The following is a 19,042-nucleotide window of genomic DNA, read 5'->3' on the forward strand; positions in this document are numbered from 1 at the left end:
CCCAATGTTTCATTGATAAAATCATCAAACTTGCCGCCCGTTATGGGCACGGGGAGGGGAAGGGATTAGGCTATTCCCGAGCAGAGAGCAGGCAGTGGGTTCACCCACGGACCCAGCGGCTGACGCTGCCCTGCCGCTCGTCGCCTCGGCCCGGGCCCGTTTGTCCCCATGTGCGGTGACTTGGTGATCGCGTCCCAACAGCGGTATCGCCGAGCTCCGGGTCCCGGCCTCCAACCAGCCAGCCCTCTTGGGCTGCAGGGTACCCCGAGGGATGCCCGAGAACCGGACGGGGGGAGGCAGCGGGAGTGGCAGCGGGAGAGGCAGCGGGGCCAGGCCCGGCCCGGCCGGCCTACGCGCGGCAGGGGGCGCCCGAGCGCCGCCCGCCCGGCTCCTGCGGGGGCGCGGGAGCCCCGGCGGCGCCTGCGCGCTGCGGAGGCGGCGGCGGAGCGGCCTGAGCAGCCCGCGGGGAGAGCGGGCGGCGGCTGCGGGGCTTCGGCGTGTCGCGTCCCTGGGCGGCCGTGATCGTGCGCCACCATGCCTGCGGTGTCGAAGGGCGATGGCATGCGAGGCCTGGCGGTCTTCATCTCCGATATCCGCAATTGTGAGTGGTGGCGGGGCTGGGGCCTGGACTGGGCCGGGCTGGGCCGGACGTCGCCGTGAGCTGTTGCCCCGTGGGGCCGGGGCTTCATCCTCAATCCCCTGCCTAGAGCTTCTCCCTCGCCCTGGTCCCCGCAGCGGGCAGCTCGGAGCTGCTCCTGCCTCACGAAATGGCGACGCGCTTGGGGGGGCGGCGCGACGGGGAGGGGGGGCAGAGAAGGCATTTGGCCGTGGGTTTGTGCGTGTTGGGTGGGTGGGTTGCGGTGTTTTCCTGCCCCCCCGACCCCCCCCGTCAGCCGCCTTCGCCCTCGCGTGTCGCGGTGGCCGCCCCGGCCCAGGGGGTGCCGGGGGTCGGTGCCGCCCTTGTTGGTGATGCCGGAGCGGTGCCGGGGCGCGGGTGGGTGTGTGGCGGGGCACGGAGAGGCGTCCCCGGACTCCTTCCGAATCCCTGAGCGGCTTTCGCTTCATCACGTCACTGATGGAAAACAGGCCTCTGTAGGCGCCTGCGAGCAGGGCCCTCAGTGCGCTGTGCCTAGGCTTGACTTAAATTGGCTTTAAGATTCTGCTTTGAAGGAAACTCAGCCCTTGGAATCAGCGTAATTAAAAATGGGATGGAGGGGATTGCGATTAAGTGTCCCCTGGGGGGAGCGTGTCCCTGAGTTTGCGGTGCAGAGAGGAGGAGTACAGATCTGCTGCTGCTCGGTGTGGGGGCAAGGTGTATGTCTGAGGGCACACCTCGGTGCTCAGCCCTCCTTTCTGTCCGAGAATTGCATGCGATAGTTTAATATTAATCGGAGTTAGAGATCTAAGTGTATGATGTGGCAGGAATTGCCTAGGGAAGGGCTAAGGTCGCTGTGGTTGGTGTGATGAAACAGCTCTATTTTGTCCACCTGTGTGTCTCAGTAGATCACTTGAGGCTATTTTAAAAGCAGGGTCGCATTTCTAACAGATGAAAATGTATTTGTAGAATGTTTAATGCACATTATAATGCTGTAGCTTGGCCTGTATTGGGGTAACCACACTGGCTTGGAAAACTCTTCATGTTGATGAATTCTAATACAAAAAACCTGTGGGAAAAGAACACTGGTAGAATGAGACCACTTAAATGCAGAGCTTCCTTAAACTAAAAACAAGGTGTTTTGGACTTCTAGCCATGGAGGCAGGGGGTTTTGTATGTAAAATTCAAGGTTGATGATTTTCCTTATAGCAGAAGCTGTTTCAGTGGTTGTTGTTTTGGGTTTTTTTTTCAGAAGACAGTTGCATGCCCTTAGGTTTCTTTAGATTTCACTCTTGTGTGTGTAGAAGGTGGCTTATAAAATGAGCATCAGTTCAAGGTTACATCAGTGCTCTTGTGGTTGGTCCCGTTGCCCTGGCCATGTCCTGAAAATTTCCCAGTGTCCTGTTGTTCTTTGCAAGCTACAATGTGTAACATAGTTGCACTTGCTGTCATGGCTTTAAAGACTTGCCATTGTATGTAGTTGTTTTCATTCATTAGCTAGAAGTAGTATGGCTTTATTCTTCAGTGTCTCGTCTTGCAGTTGGTTAACATACTTGTCCACTCTTGTTTTCAGTGGAGTTCAGCAGAAATAAATACAAGAGAAGCATTCAAGCTCCTAGGCTTGTAACCTGTGTTTGGAAATGTGGAATACCAAAATTTAAGGTTGCAGGTTATAGCAAATCAACTACTAATTTCCCCACAACCTTGCCAGTGTATAGGCAGTGTGGGAAGAGTGCTGAACCTCTCTGCCCAGATGGGACAGCAAGCCTCTCATGTTCTCAGTATGTGCAGGAGTAGATGTAATTTGCTTGTGAAACAAATAAAATATTAACATTTTTGCTGTTTAAACAAGTACTGGTGTTTCTCAAATGTTTTGTTACTGTCCAGACAACTATTTGGGAGCTGTAATTATTCGTGTATCTTTCTCCTCTTCCAAACAGCTGCAGAAGAGCTCACAGTTCCCACTAGTAGGCGATCTGTGAAGCTTCCCAGTAGCTGTCCATTGGCATTTGGACCTTTGCTTCTGGGGAGCTCTGGATGCTGCCAGCTTACCACGGGCTAGTGTACACCGACTCAGAGTCACAAAAAATACTTGAGAGTACTCTCCAGAGACTGCTTTGCAGGAACTGGTATTGGTTAAAGCTCCCTCTTTCCCTCTTCAGTGAGGAGGTAGATATTGTCAAGAACAAAAAGTAAGTGCTTTTAGGTGAACAGAATCTTTTGACTTGTAAAGCAAAGAAAACGTTCTTTTTCTGACATGGAAGGGAAGCTGGACACCAAGTTCAGCTCTTGATCTCTGTTTCTAGCCTTAAGTTTGAACTAAATATCTGGCAGTTGCAGTGATGTGCAAAATTCTTACTGGCATTCTTAATTTCAATCCAGATTTAACTTTGTTGTACTCCTATCTTTGTAATACTGCCATAAAGTACTGACACTTTTAGTTTGCCAATAGCCCTTCCAGCTTATGAATAATGGGGAAACGTGGTGTGTGGGTTTTTTTCTCAACAGTTTTGCACAGATAAGGATTCTTCATTATAGATGTTGCTGAAAAATGAAAATGCAGTTGTTATGTGCTGACTGTGCGTGTGATTTCAAGTTAATAGAGCAACCTAAACTTCAGGGGAATATTTATTTAAATTTTGACTCTATACCTTTGGAAATGGTTGATCTTCTTACCAAGTTTTATTTCTTGGGCATTTGTGCCTACAATGTCTGTAGCACTAAATTATTCTCTTACATGTTTATTATATTACTGATTTGGCAGTGGTGCTTGTCTTGCCTGTCTGTTTATACCAGTCTGTTACAGGCTTTAAACAAGACTTATTTGATAGCAATTTTCAATGTTTACAACTGTGTTTGATTGGGAACAAACAGCTCACACTACCAGTCTGTCTTTAATAGTTACAAAATTGGTTGTCAATTCTGTGTTGGTTGGATGTATTTTTGGCACTTGGTCTGTCTGTTAAACTTCTTGGTCTGTCTTAGATGCTTCTGTGCAACATGTGTCTTTTTAAAGCAGACTTTTTAAAAGTATGCTGATTTCTCACAAGTTGGTGGAGCTTTTTATTAAAAAAAGTTGGCATACGGCTTGTAGCAGCAGTTGTAAAATATTTCAAGGGGAAAAAGGGCTTCTTATCCCTTTGAGTTTTCTCTATGAAATGGTTGTATTGAGTGTCTTTTTTCAAATGAAATGTTTTTTATTCATATAAATATCAAGTGAACTTTCAAAATCTAACAATATAAGAAAATGAATGATCCTGCATTTCCTGATAGTTCTCCATAATTTGTTTCAGGAAAGCTTCTTGTTCTAGGCTTTGCATTTTGCATATAGAAGTCCTATTGCAGATGGCAGATAAAATTGTTTGTAAGAAAATAACCCTTTTAGATACCTGTCAATTTGCCAGTAGATGTGTGGATTTTTTTAGAAACTTGCTCATTTGGATCATTTTATAACATATATGAATTACTACAGTAAATAGCTTTTTAGCTTATTTTTTATAGAAGAGACAAGAAAACTGTAGATTGAAAGCCAAACTGAAGTATTTGGTCATGACAGCCCAGTTAATTAGTGCTTAGTGAATGTGACCCACTGAGAAAACAGTTAGGTGTGGCTGTGCTGTACAGAAGAGTGTGGGGATAGTAGAGCTGGAAAGCTTTGAATCCCATGATTTGGTGAAGTGCTATCCTAACTTAGTTCAGGTCAGGAAGAGTCCTTGTTTCTGCATGTGTTAAGTGCCTCATGAACTAAAACTTAACAAGATCTGCATGTGTTAGACACATATGGACCCCTGCAAGAAATTTTTATTCTGAAATAGTATGTTAAATCTTTTCTTGTGTATTACTGCAGTGTGATCTGGCTTATGCAAGATGGTGCTTTGTAAACTCCCCAGCTGTCTTAGTTGACGATACATCATGAGTCTGTTTTCATTTTTTTGAGTACAGATTTATGCTTCTCTCATGATGATGTAATTTTAAGTCATTTGTCACTCAACCTATTCTGCTGCAACATCAGTGCTATCTACTCTTCACCCTGAAACCTAGGAAAGCTTGCTTTTCTCCTTTCATTGCAGACCCTAGTGTAGAAATAGTTTCTATTACAATATTAAGTGTACTATTGGTAACCCCCAGCCCCACAGTAAAATTGGGAAGTCCTCTACTCTTATGTGGGTGAAATGGATCTACACAGAGGCAAAAGCTGCTTTTGTGACAGGCTTGGAGGACATGACAGTTCATTTCTCTCACTGCTTTAGATAAATCTCTTACCTAGAAGTCAGACAGAGGAAGGTAGGATTCCTTTAGTTTGTTCTCCAAATGCTTCTGTCTATGTTCTCAGCACCTTGGAAGAGAACATAGAATGCTCTCCTGTTTCTCTTGGCAAGGCTATGGAAGCTCATCTAATATGGATGGTTTCTGGCCTGAAAAAACAATCCTAAGAGCATGCTGCTTACAGCTATAATAAGCACTAAGTCTTGCATCACTTGCTACTATTTGCAGGAGAGTGATTTAAGGAAAACACAATTAGCATGAGATTAGTCTGAGGAGGATGTCTTAAAAAAACTAGTGTTCTGCCCATAGCTTCTCTGTCTTGGCTTTCTTTTGGTCATTTCATAGCACTCTGACTGAGTGGGCTGGTTGGGTTGTTGGGTTTTATGGTTTGTCTGTTTATGGGGGTTTTGTTTGATTTGGGTTTTTGGGGGAGTTGGAGTGTTTTACACATGAATTTGCTCAAGTTTGACTATGGGTAGAATAGGCAAAGAAGATAATTAATGGATGAGAGGTTGTAAAGAGGTAGAATTTTTCATGTGATGTCCAACCGCTCCAGTAGATACCCTGGAAAATATAGTATTGCTTAATTTGAAGTGCTTTGGATAAAGGCTGCGCATCAGGACTGGCAAGAGGAAATTAAGGACTTTTGCAGAGACTATTACTTATCTGCATCAATTTATGAGGTCAAAAGGATTTTTAAGGCCCCTGAAACAGCGGTTTGAAGTGATAGCTGCACTAGGCATCTTTGAATAAGCTTCAAACTGCTCTTCTATTTGAACGTGAGCTGAAGTAGAAGGGAGTCTACACCGACTTAGAGTAAATTAGTGCAAATATGGCCTTACCCAGTTGGAGGGAGTGTAACTGCAGTGTGAAAAGACTGGTCAAGGAAATGACTAGTTAGATGCTGGTCAGTCAAGAAAGGAGGAAGAGCTGCTTTATATAGGAACCTAACCCGGCACTTACTGTTTCTGTATTTTCTTGGCTTCTTTTTTGATAGGAGTCAATGTCCTTTTGTCAACTAAACTGCTAAACAGGTGTTCTGTATGTCATAAAGTCACTCAGTTATGAATCTCCAGTGAACTTTCAGTTCTTTTGGGGAAAGATCTGGTCTTAAGTTAGATCCTATTACCAAGTTACTCCTCAAACTCTGGTAGTGTTGTTCTTAACTTGTCATGTCTAGTTAGATGTTCACCATAGCTGGTCTTTTTTTCTAAAATCATTAAACTTTCATTAAATTGCTGCAATTTAATACCTCTGTATGGAAGCTGCTCTTGTGTTTTTATTTCCCATGTCTTATAAGGACAAGGAGTTAATGGTTTAGTGGATTACAGTAAAGCCTGTGACTCCCTACTGTTTCATGAGAAGTGTTGTTACAGGGGCGAATTTCCAGCAGCAGACTGGAGAAAGGAATCAGCTCTCTGGATAGTAGTACACTTACTGTGCAGAATATTAGAGGATGCACTCTACAGAGTTCCTAAATATGATCAGTAGGTCACTGATCTCTTTCTGTGGATATCTAATCACATCAGGATGTCCTGAAACAAAACAATCTTCAACTGCATTTGTGCCGTTCGTGTTCTTTAACGTGACAGACAGGCACTTCTTTCATCTGATCAAACAGACCTTGTGAAAGGACAGCACTCATATTTTCATTTATAGCAGGATGTTAATATGTCATTAAGCAAAAATCTTCTTGTTCTGTAGCCTTGAACATATCTATTTGTGAAGAAAAGTGAAGCCATAGTAACATTTTTTAAAGGTACAGTATTTTATAGTAATCCTGTTGGATTAGTTGTGCAGTGAGTTTGTAAACAATAGCACCAGCATATTCAGGTGGAGATGGAATTTGCACCTCACTTGTAGTACTATGGATAGTTTAACCAAAGGAAGGAATTTATGAAGACTCTCATAATGTGAAGGCAGGCATACAGCTAACAGACCACTGCAAGGTATTGCTTTGCAACCTGCCTGGCTTTCTTTTGGCCATCATCCCTGTTTTCTAATGAGCCAGCTGAGAGATTGTGAGAGCTGGAGGATGGATTTGGTGTTTTACTTCACGAAGATCATAATCTGCATTGCAAATGGCTAATCTGTACTCTAGAGCTGTAACTTCAGTATCTGTCCTGCTGGCAGGTAAAAGTAGTGGTTTAATATACTGATATTAGATAGAAGTGCTATAAAAACTCTTTCACAAAGGCAAGAATGGAAGCACTGATTACTTTACATGAATATTTTTCTATGTAAGTATTTCTACTGTTTTTACTGTAGAGACTCTGGTGTTTGTTTTGATTTTCCCTGTATTTCTATCAGTTTTCTTTCTCTGTTCCCTGACAGCAGGGTTCAAGAATGCAGTGTAATCAGCATCATGCTTGCAGGCTGTTTCAGCAATAGGAAAGGCAAGTGGGTCATTTAATTGCTTTATGCCAACTAAACTGCGTTTGGATGGTGAATGTGGTGAACTTGCTTTGTACCTGGTCATGTCTTCTGCTGGCATTATTACTTGTAGTGAAACTGATATGACTTACCCTTTGGATAAAGCAGTCTTATCTTTTGCTGGTTTGCTCCCTAAGTGACCTGCAGCAATACAAGGTAGTAGCAGGAATGTGTATGCCAGGAAGAGAGCAGAGTTTAGGAGCAGCCTGTAGTTGTCTCTTTAGAAGTATAGCTTTGAATCAAACTAACTCTGAAACTGTATCAACATTTTGCTGAAAGGGAAGCTAGTAGGAGATTGGTGGTGGTGTCTCTGCTGCTAAGCTGGCCAATCAGGTCGGATGCTCCCAATGTGGAGGCTAAGGAAAAGAAAAAGTTGAGAAAAAAGTCTTATGTTTAGAAAATAATGACTTGCAGTTCTCAAGGAAAGTGTCTAATAACATCTTTGAAAGTGGAAATTTATCTTTTGTATAAGAACTGTGTTCTTCCCAAGTAGATGTTCTCACCCATTAAGGAGTGCAAAGAATTTCTTGCTCTTAACCTTGGCAGTATTCATATTACTCTCTCATAAACAGAAAAGTAGACTTGTTGTCTCTACAAGGCCTGTTTGATAATTGAATGTGAACAGAGTCATATTATATTAGACTTATGCCACACATAGTCACTGACACTGGCCTTCAAAAAGTATGACAGAATTGTGGCAAGCTTTTTCTTGTGCTAATAGAGCCTCCTACCCAACATGCTTTATAATGGTTCAAGCCAATAATGACCCATCTATAGCCATGGTATTGTCAGATGGCTACAGGGCAGGTAAAGCTTAGAGGCATCATAGTGTAGCAGTTTTGACCTGTACATTAATTCAAAACAGATGGAGCCCACAAATAGATGGGCTCAATTACAGTTCCAGCTGGTCTTAAGTAGATTGGAACCAGATGAGTGCTGGGAACATCTAAACTTTTGTGATTTATTTACTTGTTGTTTTAAATGTGGTCAGTATGCCTGTGTCTCAAGACCTTACCTGCAGAAATCTACTCTGCTCAGTATCTGTGTAGATGCTGAAAGGAAATGTGCTTCTGCTTCTCTGTTCCTTTGGGAAATAAATGTGTAGACTTGGTCAGAAATATATCAGACTCTAAGTGGTTTGTGTGAAAGTCAAGAACTAGTAGCAGTTCTAGTTAGCACAGATGCTCTTTGTGCCTCAATCTTGGCTTAGACAGTCTGCAGTTGGTATAGCAACAAGGTAATCCTGCTGGAGCAGGTTGCTGTTTAAGTGAGCCTCAAGCAGCCTACTAATTCTAACCTTGAAGTCCTTGCTTAATCTTGAAACCCTGCTGCCAAGTTAGAATTAAGGTATGTCAGATGTTCTTTTCAAATGAATGGACTCAACAAACTCCTTTCCTGTAACTTCGGTTTTCTCCTTCTTTAGATTGTAATGCAAAAGCTCCAAACTGAGGGATGGGTGTGTTATTTATGCAGTGCTGAAATGCTGACTGTAGCATTACTAGGAGATACAAGAATAGTAGTTGGTTCTCTGACAATCTGCATGACTTTTGATATTCCCTACTCTATCTTTGTTAAACAAGATGGTAGTTAAAGATAATATTGCTCTGTAGACTAAGTTTACCTTGCCTAATGAAGACAGTGGGCAGCATGGTGGAGTTCTGAAGCCTGACAAACTGCCAAATATGAAGTAATCGCTCGCAAACACCTTGGACCATGTTGTGGTTGGGTATCTGTGTGCTCCTGTACTCCTCTTGGGAAGGACTAGCAGCACTCATGGACCAGGGCTGTAAGGCGATAAAGGGTACATGTCTTCTCAGCAAAGGCAAGCCGAAGCTGCCTGGTTTGCATTCACCTCTTTTGATAATTTGTAACGGATATTTAATCATAATGTTGCTAAGCTGGTAGAAGTCTAAGTGAAAGTGAGAAGAAAGTGGCCTGAACTCATATGGAATATAATCTTCTTGTGCTCTGGTTTAAATACTGTCCTCCCCATCAATCTGTATACATGGCATGACTTTTATTAAAGCCTCTCCAAGTTGAAGGACATGGCTGCAGAATATTTTTTGGTATACAGCTCTGATAATTTAATGAAACTGGGAGCTGTATAACAGCCTGGAAGTGTGGCAGAACAATTGTGTTTGCAAGCTCTGAAATGTGAATCTGTTGCACAGCACTCCTTCAGCTGTCATCAATAGTAGTCCATCTTCCTTTTCCACTGTCCTTAAGGCTACTTAAGTGTTTCTGGTGATGGTAAAAATAAAATATGCACGCAGAAATTATTCAACAAGTGTTACCATGGTTGAGTAATGCGATGAAAACGTCTCAATTAGTCAAACATATTTTTCTTTAACAGTACCCTCCCTCTCCCACTTAGTGGGACAGAAGATCTAGCTAAAAATTGGTCTGTGGTTTATGATACTTTTATTTTCTTTCTTTCCTGTACTGTTTTAACTACCTGGTGCTGTGAGGTTTTGTTTTGCTTTGTCGTCCTTTAGTGTATTCAACCAAATCTCAATAAGGTTACACTGCCATGTAACCACTGGCTGTGCAGGAAATTTGGTTTGAAATACTTCAGCCTGGTTTTAACTCATGAGTTATCCTAAGCATTGTTATGTGATTGTACTCAGTGGTGTTTAACACTCTGTGTGCTGGTGCTGTTTCTAAAACTGCAGTTTCAGGCTTGTATAGACGGTAATTAGTAGTAAGGCAACAACTTGATTGTTCGAAGTGATATCCAGTGGAGTTAAACTTTTATCACCAGGTAGTTGCTATGCTATTTATGCTTGGTCAAGGTCTGGATAAGATCATACATTGCCTTCAAAATAGAACAGCCTGAAGGAGTTATTTGAAATAGGCTTTTGTTTGTATGCTAAGCAAGTTTTTAAATTTGAGCAAATAAACCTTCAGATGTGAATTTGCTGTTTAATATGGGTGTTCCTGTCATCTCACTGCTATAGCATGGGGTGGGATTTTCATGTTTGCATTGCTGAGGCTGCAGACTATTTCTACCAAAGGTGCTGACTTCACAAATTCTTGAAGTATTTTAGTCAGGCTTTCTTAATGCTCGATTGCTGCTTAAGACAAAAAGAACTCTGTTTCTAGCAGTATCTGGTATTCTGAGGGCATCACAGGTGGATAATGCTGCTTGAAAGGTTTGCTTGGAGGTTTTGGTGATTTAAAAAAAAAAAAGACGGCCTTGATTTCATCTTGGGATAAGAAAAGCTGTTTCATCTGTATTTTTGTTCCTCTTTCCTCACCCCATTTTAAACATCACTTATTACTGCCACACTTGTTGAGGTTAGGGAAACAATTGCTAATAATGCAAAGTAAATATTGCAATTTACAAACATAAGCTAAAGATAGAGAGCCAGAAGCTTTCAATCCTACTTAGGCTAGCAATATCCCAGACTGAGGTGTATATTCTCTGCCCTGCTAATCTAAACGAAGTACAAAATCGCCAGGCTCAGTGACAATGTCTTAATGAGCTCTTCCCTTGGTAGAAGGGAAAATAATTTAATAGCTTTAGAAATCAAAGTTTACAGCAGGAGCAGACGAATGGCTGAAAATAAAGGAAGTGTTTTCAAGTAATTAAAAAGAAATAGGTTATAAAATTGGAGGATCGTTTGTTTACATAAACAGTTGCACCTTTTTGGTGTGTTAATGTGACCCTCTGTTCTCCCAGTGTGGACCTGGAAGCGAAGGACTTGCTTCAGTCTAGTAATGAACTCCCAATGCTGGCAAGTGCCTTAGAAATGAACACTTGAGTATCTGCTGTGTGCACAGGACAAATAATATAATCCAATTAAGGCAAATCTGAAATCTATAATAGACACTTCAGGTCTTACTTAGATTGTATGAGCTGCTGCTCATTTATACAGTAAATAGTGTTGCTGCTTTAAAACCAGCTTACTTCAGCTTGGCAAGGCAAATTAAAACTAAACTTGTAATGTGTTGCATGATGTATTAGTGAAAACTGGTTAAACTTTGTGATTCCAACAGATGCATCTTATAAACTGAGGGAAGTATACTGTGATCTCTAGCCTTGTCATTCTCAAAGTTAATTGGAATTTCTAGATCAAACTGAAACTGTGGACGTGATCTTCTGCTTTATCTGAAAAGGTGCATTCAGATAGCAAGTACAATCTATGTGTCAGAACAGATGTTGTGTATTCTTGAGCTCTGAAAATGCTTAACTTCTTAAAACCATTAAATGGTTGAGTAGGTACAAGTAAGTAGTTTTTCAGGGTTGGGCATAGTAGAAGTTGTGGGCTGTTTTTTGCCCCATGGGGTACCTGACAAGGCCCCCTGTGCTTTGGTCTTTTTGAGCAGTGCCCCTTATAAAACATCATTGTAGAATGGAAAAATTCAATTTTAAGCAAGTATGTAGGATCTGTAGGTATTTTGTCAAAACGACAAGGCAAACTGAAGTTTTGGGCCTAACATTTCCCTTTGAACAACGTGCTGGTCTTGCTATATGTGTCTGTATTCCTGTGGCTGTTATTACAGGCCTGTTATAGAGACCTGTTGTAGAGGCCAATTCTCTACATCTCATGCAAGAGTTGGTTTTGGAAGTGCAAAACTTCAGTTTATTTTTTGAGTCTACCTCAAGAAATTACAAAATCTGGATTCATTTGTACTTGGCAAGGGATTTCCTTATACTTTAAGTACTTTGCTATTAACCTGTCCTAAGGCACTTGTTTCCTTGACTTACTTAATCACCTTTCATCAGGCCTGCAGTCAGATCATCTTTGGAATCATAAAGGGAAGATTAACAGTCAGAGAGTGACACAGAACTTCGGGCATGCAAATGTAGTGGATGTTTAAATGCTGGGAGTTGTTTATGTGGAAGAAAGGGATGAGATTGGATGTGCTTCGGATATTGGTCATGATCTGCTCTTCCAGCCTTACCACATAACCTGCTTGCACTGACTTGGCTGTAATTGTGATTGGAGTGGTGGGAGGGGAAAGTGTAGTATGAATGTGGGGCATGTGATCCCTACTACTTATGAGATTGGACCTCAGGGCTGGGAAGCTTTTATTCATAACCTTGTAGCCAAATACATATGATGAAGAGAGAAGGAACCTGTCATTTTCTGCTGTGAGTTGATGTTTTAAAACACTTGAAACTCCTTGAAACTTTTGGAAAATGGACAAGTTTTAGACTTCTTTAAACTTTGAGTAGGTACAGGTCTGAATTTACAGCAGAACTAAATGACCAGTTCTGCAATGCTGAAGTGCACTTTGTTTGCTTCCCTCAAATGTCAAGCAAGTGAGTATAACGCCTGAATTGGCTGCTTTGCCCTTCCATGCTCATTCATGTAGGAGATAGTGGACCCAGACCCCTGTATAATCTCAGTCACCAAAAACTTAAATGCTAAAGCATAATAAGCTGCTTGGGTTCTGACAATGCCAATATTACTTGAATAAGTTTGAATTACCAAAATTTAAGTTGTAGCTTATTCTCTGAATATCAAACTTGACTTGGCTCTAGAAATCCCAATACCTATTCTTGGAATCAAAAGTTGGAATCAAAAGTCCTGGGAAGCGTAAGCTTGTAAAGTCACCCAATAAAATGCAGTTATTAAACATTTTTGGTTTTCAAATCACTTTCATGAAGTATACAAACAAATCTGAATTTATGCATGTATCCTATCTGTGTGAGGTCTTTTGAGTCTTTGGGCTACTTGTGAGTTTACTGCTTTTCCTCTTCCGTCTATTAAGAATGTTTTTAAAGCTCTTGAACTGAATGACCATTCAATAGAGAAACAGTAAATTGGCTTGTCCTCAAGGTGAGGAGTAACACAAGCTGCTTGTTTATAAGATTGTGTTTAGAAGACTATTTTCGTCAGAGCACTGTCAACTTAGTAATCGCATTGGAAGGAATATTCACTTTTCTCCTGGCAGTTTCAGGAACAGAAAAACTGAAGCGTGTGTGAAAGTCAGTAGCCGAGGCATCTCAGGTTATATGTAAGTGATACTGTCTAAAGTCTGCAAAGCTTCTTGAAACAGGGAGGTCCTTAGAACTTCTCAAATTCCCCTCTAAAGTGATGTTTAAGTTACCTTTGTTTGCCTCTAGTTCCAATACAGAAAAGGGAGAGTAATAATTCCTGCTGATGTTTGTATGTTCACACAGCATGGTTGGCTACAAAGAAACTTAGGGTGGCAGAGGGCTGTCCAAAACACAGTATTCTGATATGTGTTCTTTTCATTTCAGGCAAGAGTAAAGAAGCGGAGATAAAGAGGATAAATAAAGAACTAGCAAACATTCGGTCAAAATTTAAAGGTAAGTGACTTGATCATACTACACTATACATATTTCCATATGACATTCTTCTAGAGGGTTTTGTTTTTACTTGTTTCGGACTTTTTTTGTCAACTGCAGGCTCATGTAAAAGGCTAGAGCAGTTTGTTAGAATAACTATTGAAAACGTTCTCTTAACTACAGAACGTTCTGACAGTCCTGTGATTCTTGGCTATAACACAAGCAAACTTCCTCCTATATCAAATAGTTGGGCTACTGTTCACAAACTGTTTCTTATACTTTGCCTTCCAACAGTGTGACTACTCAACCTGTTTGCTTCCAGAACGCTGTGAGGATGTGAATAGTTTGAAGATACATGGGTGGATGTGATCACTTCCAGTAAAACAGAATATGTTTAAACTTTTCTTCCTTCCTCTGTCTTCTGTCTCAACCCCTTTATGGAAGTAAAGGATTAGGCTGCCTTCTAGAGGAATTAGGATTAAAATACGTACTTGATCAATCTATACATCTTGACCACAAGCAACAGCAGTAGAAATTATTCACATAAAACAAAGTATATGGAGTAACTAACTCCAAGAGGCAGCAATTCACTTTTAAACAGTACAAGGTCAAACTCATCTCTTAGCTGTATTCAGGTTGTGTGTGGTTTCAAATTTTAAAGATTCTGAGGGATAGTTGGGATGCTTTTAGTGAAGTTGTAGCCATAGTGGTTGTTGCAAGTTCTGTTGAAATAGATATGAGACTATATGTGTAGTTAGATAAGACATTGCAGCATGGAGGTCATGTATGTGGCTTCAGAATTGCTGAGTTTGTATTAAACTCATTTACCTTAGGTCGCTATTCTAACTTAGACTGGTGTATCTATTTGGGATTCCCCATGCATTAACAAATAACTCTCCTGAGCTTCATGTGATCTGTTGCTGCATTTTAAGTGGTATGTCACTTAAAGGCAAATGAAGACCTGTAAAAGCACGAGTGCCACAACAGCTTAGAAGGGAAAAGTGAACCATAGTGCAAGATACTCAAGAAAATTTTTCTCTTAGAAATTTCAGCGTGCTTTATGCAGATTGGTGACTTCAGTCATAGGGTAACTAATGAAATCACAACAGCTGTTTTTCTAGATTAAATAAGAAAAGGAGCTTTCATTTAGCCATCTCCTTTTCCTGTCACATTGTTTTTCAATTTCTTTTCATTGCAGAGCTTTCATATAACACTGATGTTGGTCTGGTACTTCTCTACTGAGAAGTAACAGGCTTTGGATAGTCTGTTCTACAGACTTGTTTTTCATCACCTATTCTAAGTCTAAAACTTTGTCCATTTTCCAGTCACAGTGACCACTTGTGTCTGTTTTGGAGTAACCCGTCGATACTGCCTTCACATACACAGTGTGCATGCACACTGAGCAGCTGGCATGTCGTTCACGGGTCTGCTAGGAACCCGTGTCAAAGAGTAACTGCTGTTTTTTAAAATTCCAGTCATATGATCAAAGTGGACCATCTTATTTCCTAGTAAATTTAAACATGAAGTTGTAGCTTTTAAATAAAGCAGTTTAATCTCCAGGCAAAATCTATATTAGACAGATAAAGGATATTTTTCAGATAAAGAGGTTGAGTTTAATTAATAGTTGTTTAGAAAGTTTCTGTATTTTCAGAAGTTAATAAATTTTCATGTTACTTTATCTTTCAACTAATTTCATTAAATTGATTAATCTGGAAGATACTGCACAAAGATGGCTTGTTTCCTCTTGGTCTTTGTAAAACTCCTTGCTGTCAGGTGGTAGCATTATTGGTTATCAGCTGTTGCTGAAATTCATTTCAGCACCTAAAGTCTTTAATTGTTCAGACAGGACAGGTTTTTCTAGAAAGATATATTAACAGTTACTCCACCTATGCCCTTGCATCATAAAGAACAGCTAGAGGTTAATGCCTAGCTGGAAACCTTGCTGCAGTCACATTAACACAGAAATCTACTTTTTTCAGCAACTTGAAAAAGGGTGGTGTAGCCTGAAGTTATCTTGATTTGGTTAATAGGCAAACTTTAGTTTGTGTGCAAAACCGAACCAAATTTTCACTAATGAAACTGGAAACTTCCATCAGCTTAAGTCTTCAGTTAGCAGCGAAGGCCTGAAAATTTCAAAAGAATAAAAAAAGTTATTGAAGCTCCTTTTGCTGCCTCCTGTATGTTTGAGGGTGCTTGAAGCATGAAGGAGGCCTGTCAGCCCTGCTTACTTTGCTGCTAGAGCTAAACTTTCTGTTGTAAAGGAATCTGATACGGAATTGCAGACAAATTTGTAATGGTTAAGGCTGTCTAAGTATTGGCTTTCAGGATAGTCCAGTTTTTAGTGTTTGACTGTGATCAAATCTATTAAATAATCCTCTTTAGATAGGAGCAGTTAGTTAGATCTCACTTGCTGCCCAACTTCTCATGCTTGCACCTGATGTGAAAAGCTTTAATCTACAAGTTGAAACAGGGAAGCCGTAGTGAAACCTCTAATCCATTGAAAGCTAAGCATTTTAGAAAAAAATCATGGTTTACATGTTTTGAGTAACACAAGTTAAACTCTTATTTGGGTCCCTCTGCACCCTCTAACCTGCATACTTTGTGAACTGACAAGTGGAGAAAAACTTTTGAGTTGTTTGGGTACCACAGCAATCAATGCAGCCTTTAAAGTTAATGCTAATTATATTTATGCCTTCCAAGTGCACTTATGGAAAGTGTAGTAAATCCTATATGGAGATTACAGAATGAACACTGACACACAGTGCTTTGTCAAACACGTCCAAATGTGTATTCAGAGGGTTGGTAATGTCCCCTCTGGTGAAAGGCTGCCTGACACGTGGTAGAGTTAGTCTCCACTGTCCTTTTCTGTGGATGGCTTTGGAAAAGCAGCAGTATAAGCTACTGTTTTAGTAGTTTTAAGAAAGCTTGGCAGTAATGAAGCTATAAGTGAACTGAAATCTGTCAGGATAGCATTCTCTGGTTAACGTAGGTAGTTTGGGAGCTGTGTCGTATCATTGAGTAATTATAGGTTAAAGAGTTCTGATGGTGCAGCTCATAAAACCTTTTCAATTCTGTTCCTGTTTTGCAAGGTATTTTGTGGCTTAAGTATAAAAATAGTTAAAAGTACACAAACAGTAACTTCTTCTCTGCTTACTCGTGGAGCAAGGGAGAAATGATAATAGGAATCTCCATCTCTGTAGAGCCATGATGTAAGCAATGATCAGAGAATGGAGCTGCTTTTAGCAAAGTAGTGTGATAACTTTTGCTTACATACCTGTTGGAGCATCCTTTAAGAACTGTTTAAATAGTTTTGAATAAATATATCAGTATAAGTGTACCTTGAGTGAAAGATGACTAAATCTTCCTGTAGCTGATCTTCATTAGGGTTACTTTATTACTAAATCTCTATGAATTTTGGATGGAAAATCTTACTTAACTGAAGACAATAACTTGATGGTGCCTGAACAAAAACATAAATGTCACAATTTGGAAGAACATGAGTTTAGACAACTTGTGTAACTACTTGAGGCCTTGAGAGTGTGAGGAACTGATAGCTATGTATCTTTCTGCTGCAGAAGTCCCACATCAACCCATGGTTGTTCCTTACAGAAGGGCTATATAAAAACAAAAGAGACCTTTGTGTATGTTTTATTCTTGGTTTAAATGGAGATCATTCAGTTTAACCTAGTGTCTTTTAATGTAGCTCTGACTTTTAAAAATGTTTTTAAATAGTTTGAATTAAGACATATGTGTGATTGTGAACTGTATTTGGCAAGGGACTCCTGTCCTGTGGTGCCCTGAGTTACTGGCCCTGCCTGGCCAGAGATGCAGCTGTTGGACTGGCTACGTTGCTGTAACCGGGGAAGGGTCTGAGTAAGAAGCAAGGCCTTCTGACAGAGCTATGTTCTCTTCTGACACTAGCATAGGAGACTGGTACACCTCTGGATCTCTGCATGCTTCTGCACACTCTGTTGTAGTATCTGGACTTCTGTCTCATGTAACTTGCAAGATACATTCTTGACTATTACATACAAAGACTGAGTATTTCTTGTTTTGTTCTACCAAGCAAGTAGCTATCAAGCCTGTTACCTGCCTTATGTTTGGGTAACCTGTTATTTAAAATACTCTATTATTTAACAGGCTGGGGTAGGGCCTTATGTTTGGGTAACCTTTTATTTAAAATACCCTAGTATTTAACAGTCTGGGGTAGGGCTATACATCACTGGAAAAGCAATTTTTTTCTTGAACTGATGGAACATATGCCACGGCTTTGGATTCTGATCTAGCTTTTGTGTGCCAAACGCAGAAGAAATTTAGAATATCTGTACTTAAGATGTTTTTGTCTCTCTATTGAAGCACGAGGAAGCTCCATTGCTGAGGTCAGTGTGTCCTTGATGGTTGCTTTAAATGCTTCTGCATTAACTGAGATAAGAAGAATGTAGTAGGAAGAAACTGCACCAGTGTGATAAACTAGAAGTTGTAGGAGTTAAATGTGAGGCAGAGAAAGGCTATTCCTTTTGTTTTATGTGTGCAGACTGTAACCTGATTTTGCTCCCATGCTTGACCCTAACTGGAATTCTAACTGTCAGAGTAGTAATTGCTTTGTGAGTGAAAAAATACCCAGTTTATTAAGTTATATCACTTTGAACACTCAGACCAGAATTTGTGTATTTTATGAAACTGCTCACAAATCTGTAAGCTGTTTCTGCAGTCAAAGGAACTTTTTTCTCTGTTTGATTCAGACTTCTTCTTTTTTCCCCCATCTGGCATTGGAATTTAGTTTTGTTCTGATTGCTTGAGTTAAGAAACAATCAAATCCAATAGAATAGAACAAAATTCTTCCTTTTATTCAGTGCTGGGAACATGTGGGGTAAGTCCACCAAAGACATGTTCAACAAGACTTTTATGTTTTCAGGTTTATATACTTAGTTACAACTGATAACCCTTCTCAAAGTTAAGCAGTATATTTTGGGTGACCTTTAACAGCTCTAATGGGCGCTATTATCTCTGCAGCCCTATATTTCCTTTTAACTAAACAATGGTACAGCTTCAAGCCTCAGCCTAGACAGGTTTTCTGATTTATTTCTTACAGCTGAGCCTTTAACCTAAACAAGATTTTGGTTTGTTTTTAAAGTTCATCTTACAGCTACAGGGTTAAATTCCTCTTTGTCTAAAGCTATGCATGACAAACTAAGGTACAAGATAAAATCAAAAATTAATATAAAATACAAAGTTAGTACAGGTCTGATTAAAAATTAGTAAAGACCGTTATGATTTTATGGAGAAGAGATAAAGTCCATTTTCTTGAGGGGTCCCTGAATCAGTTTAAATAAGGTTTGTGTTACAAGAGTCGCTGCTAGATCTCAGATATGCTAGTGTATCTTTGTTTTGGCTTGTGCAGAAGTGCCCCAATATCAGTGCTTAATCTCTGGTTTTTGGTTGGTTTTTTTTGTTACTTCAACTGACTTGTTTTTCCATTCTAGCAA

General features: G+C 40.4%; 1 protein-coding gene across 5 annotated transcripts in view; it reads left to right on the forward strand.

The window, feature by feature from the left end:
* Positions 1-407: 407 nt before the first annotated feature.
* Positions 408-19,042, forward strand: part of AP2A2 (adaptor related protein complex 2 subunit alpha 2) — a 49,353-nt gene continuing 30,718 nt past the window's right edge. For 4 of the 5 annotated variants that reach the window (XM_071558763.1, XM_071558766.1, XM_071558764.1 and 1 more), the window contains exons 1-2: positions 409-601; positions 13,509-13,577. In XM_071558763.1, coding sequence (XP_071414864.1) covers positions 535-601; positions 13,509-13,577 — 136 coding nt within the window. In that variant the 5' untranslated portion in view covers positions 409-534. Of the gene's footprint in view, positions 602-13,508; positions 13,578-19,042 lie in introns of all 5 variants that reach the window. The other variant, XM_071558765.1, reaches the window with a different exon arrangement.

Source organism: Pithys albifrons, chromosome 6, assembly GCF_047495875.1.
Source record: "Pithys albifrons albifrons isolate INPA30051 chromosome 6, PitAlb_v1, whole genome shotgun sequence".
NCBI classification, from domain to species: domain Eukaryota; kingdom Metazoa; phylum Chordata; class Aves; order Passeriformes; family Thamnophilidae; genus Pithys; species Pithys albifrons.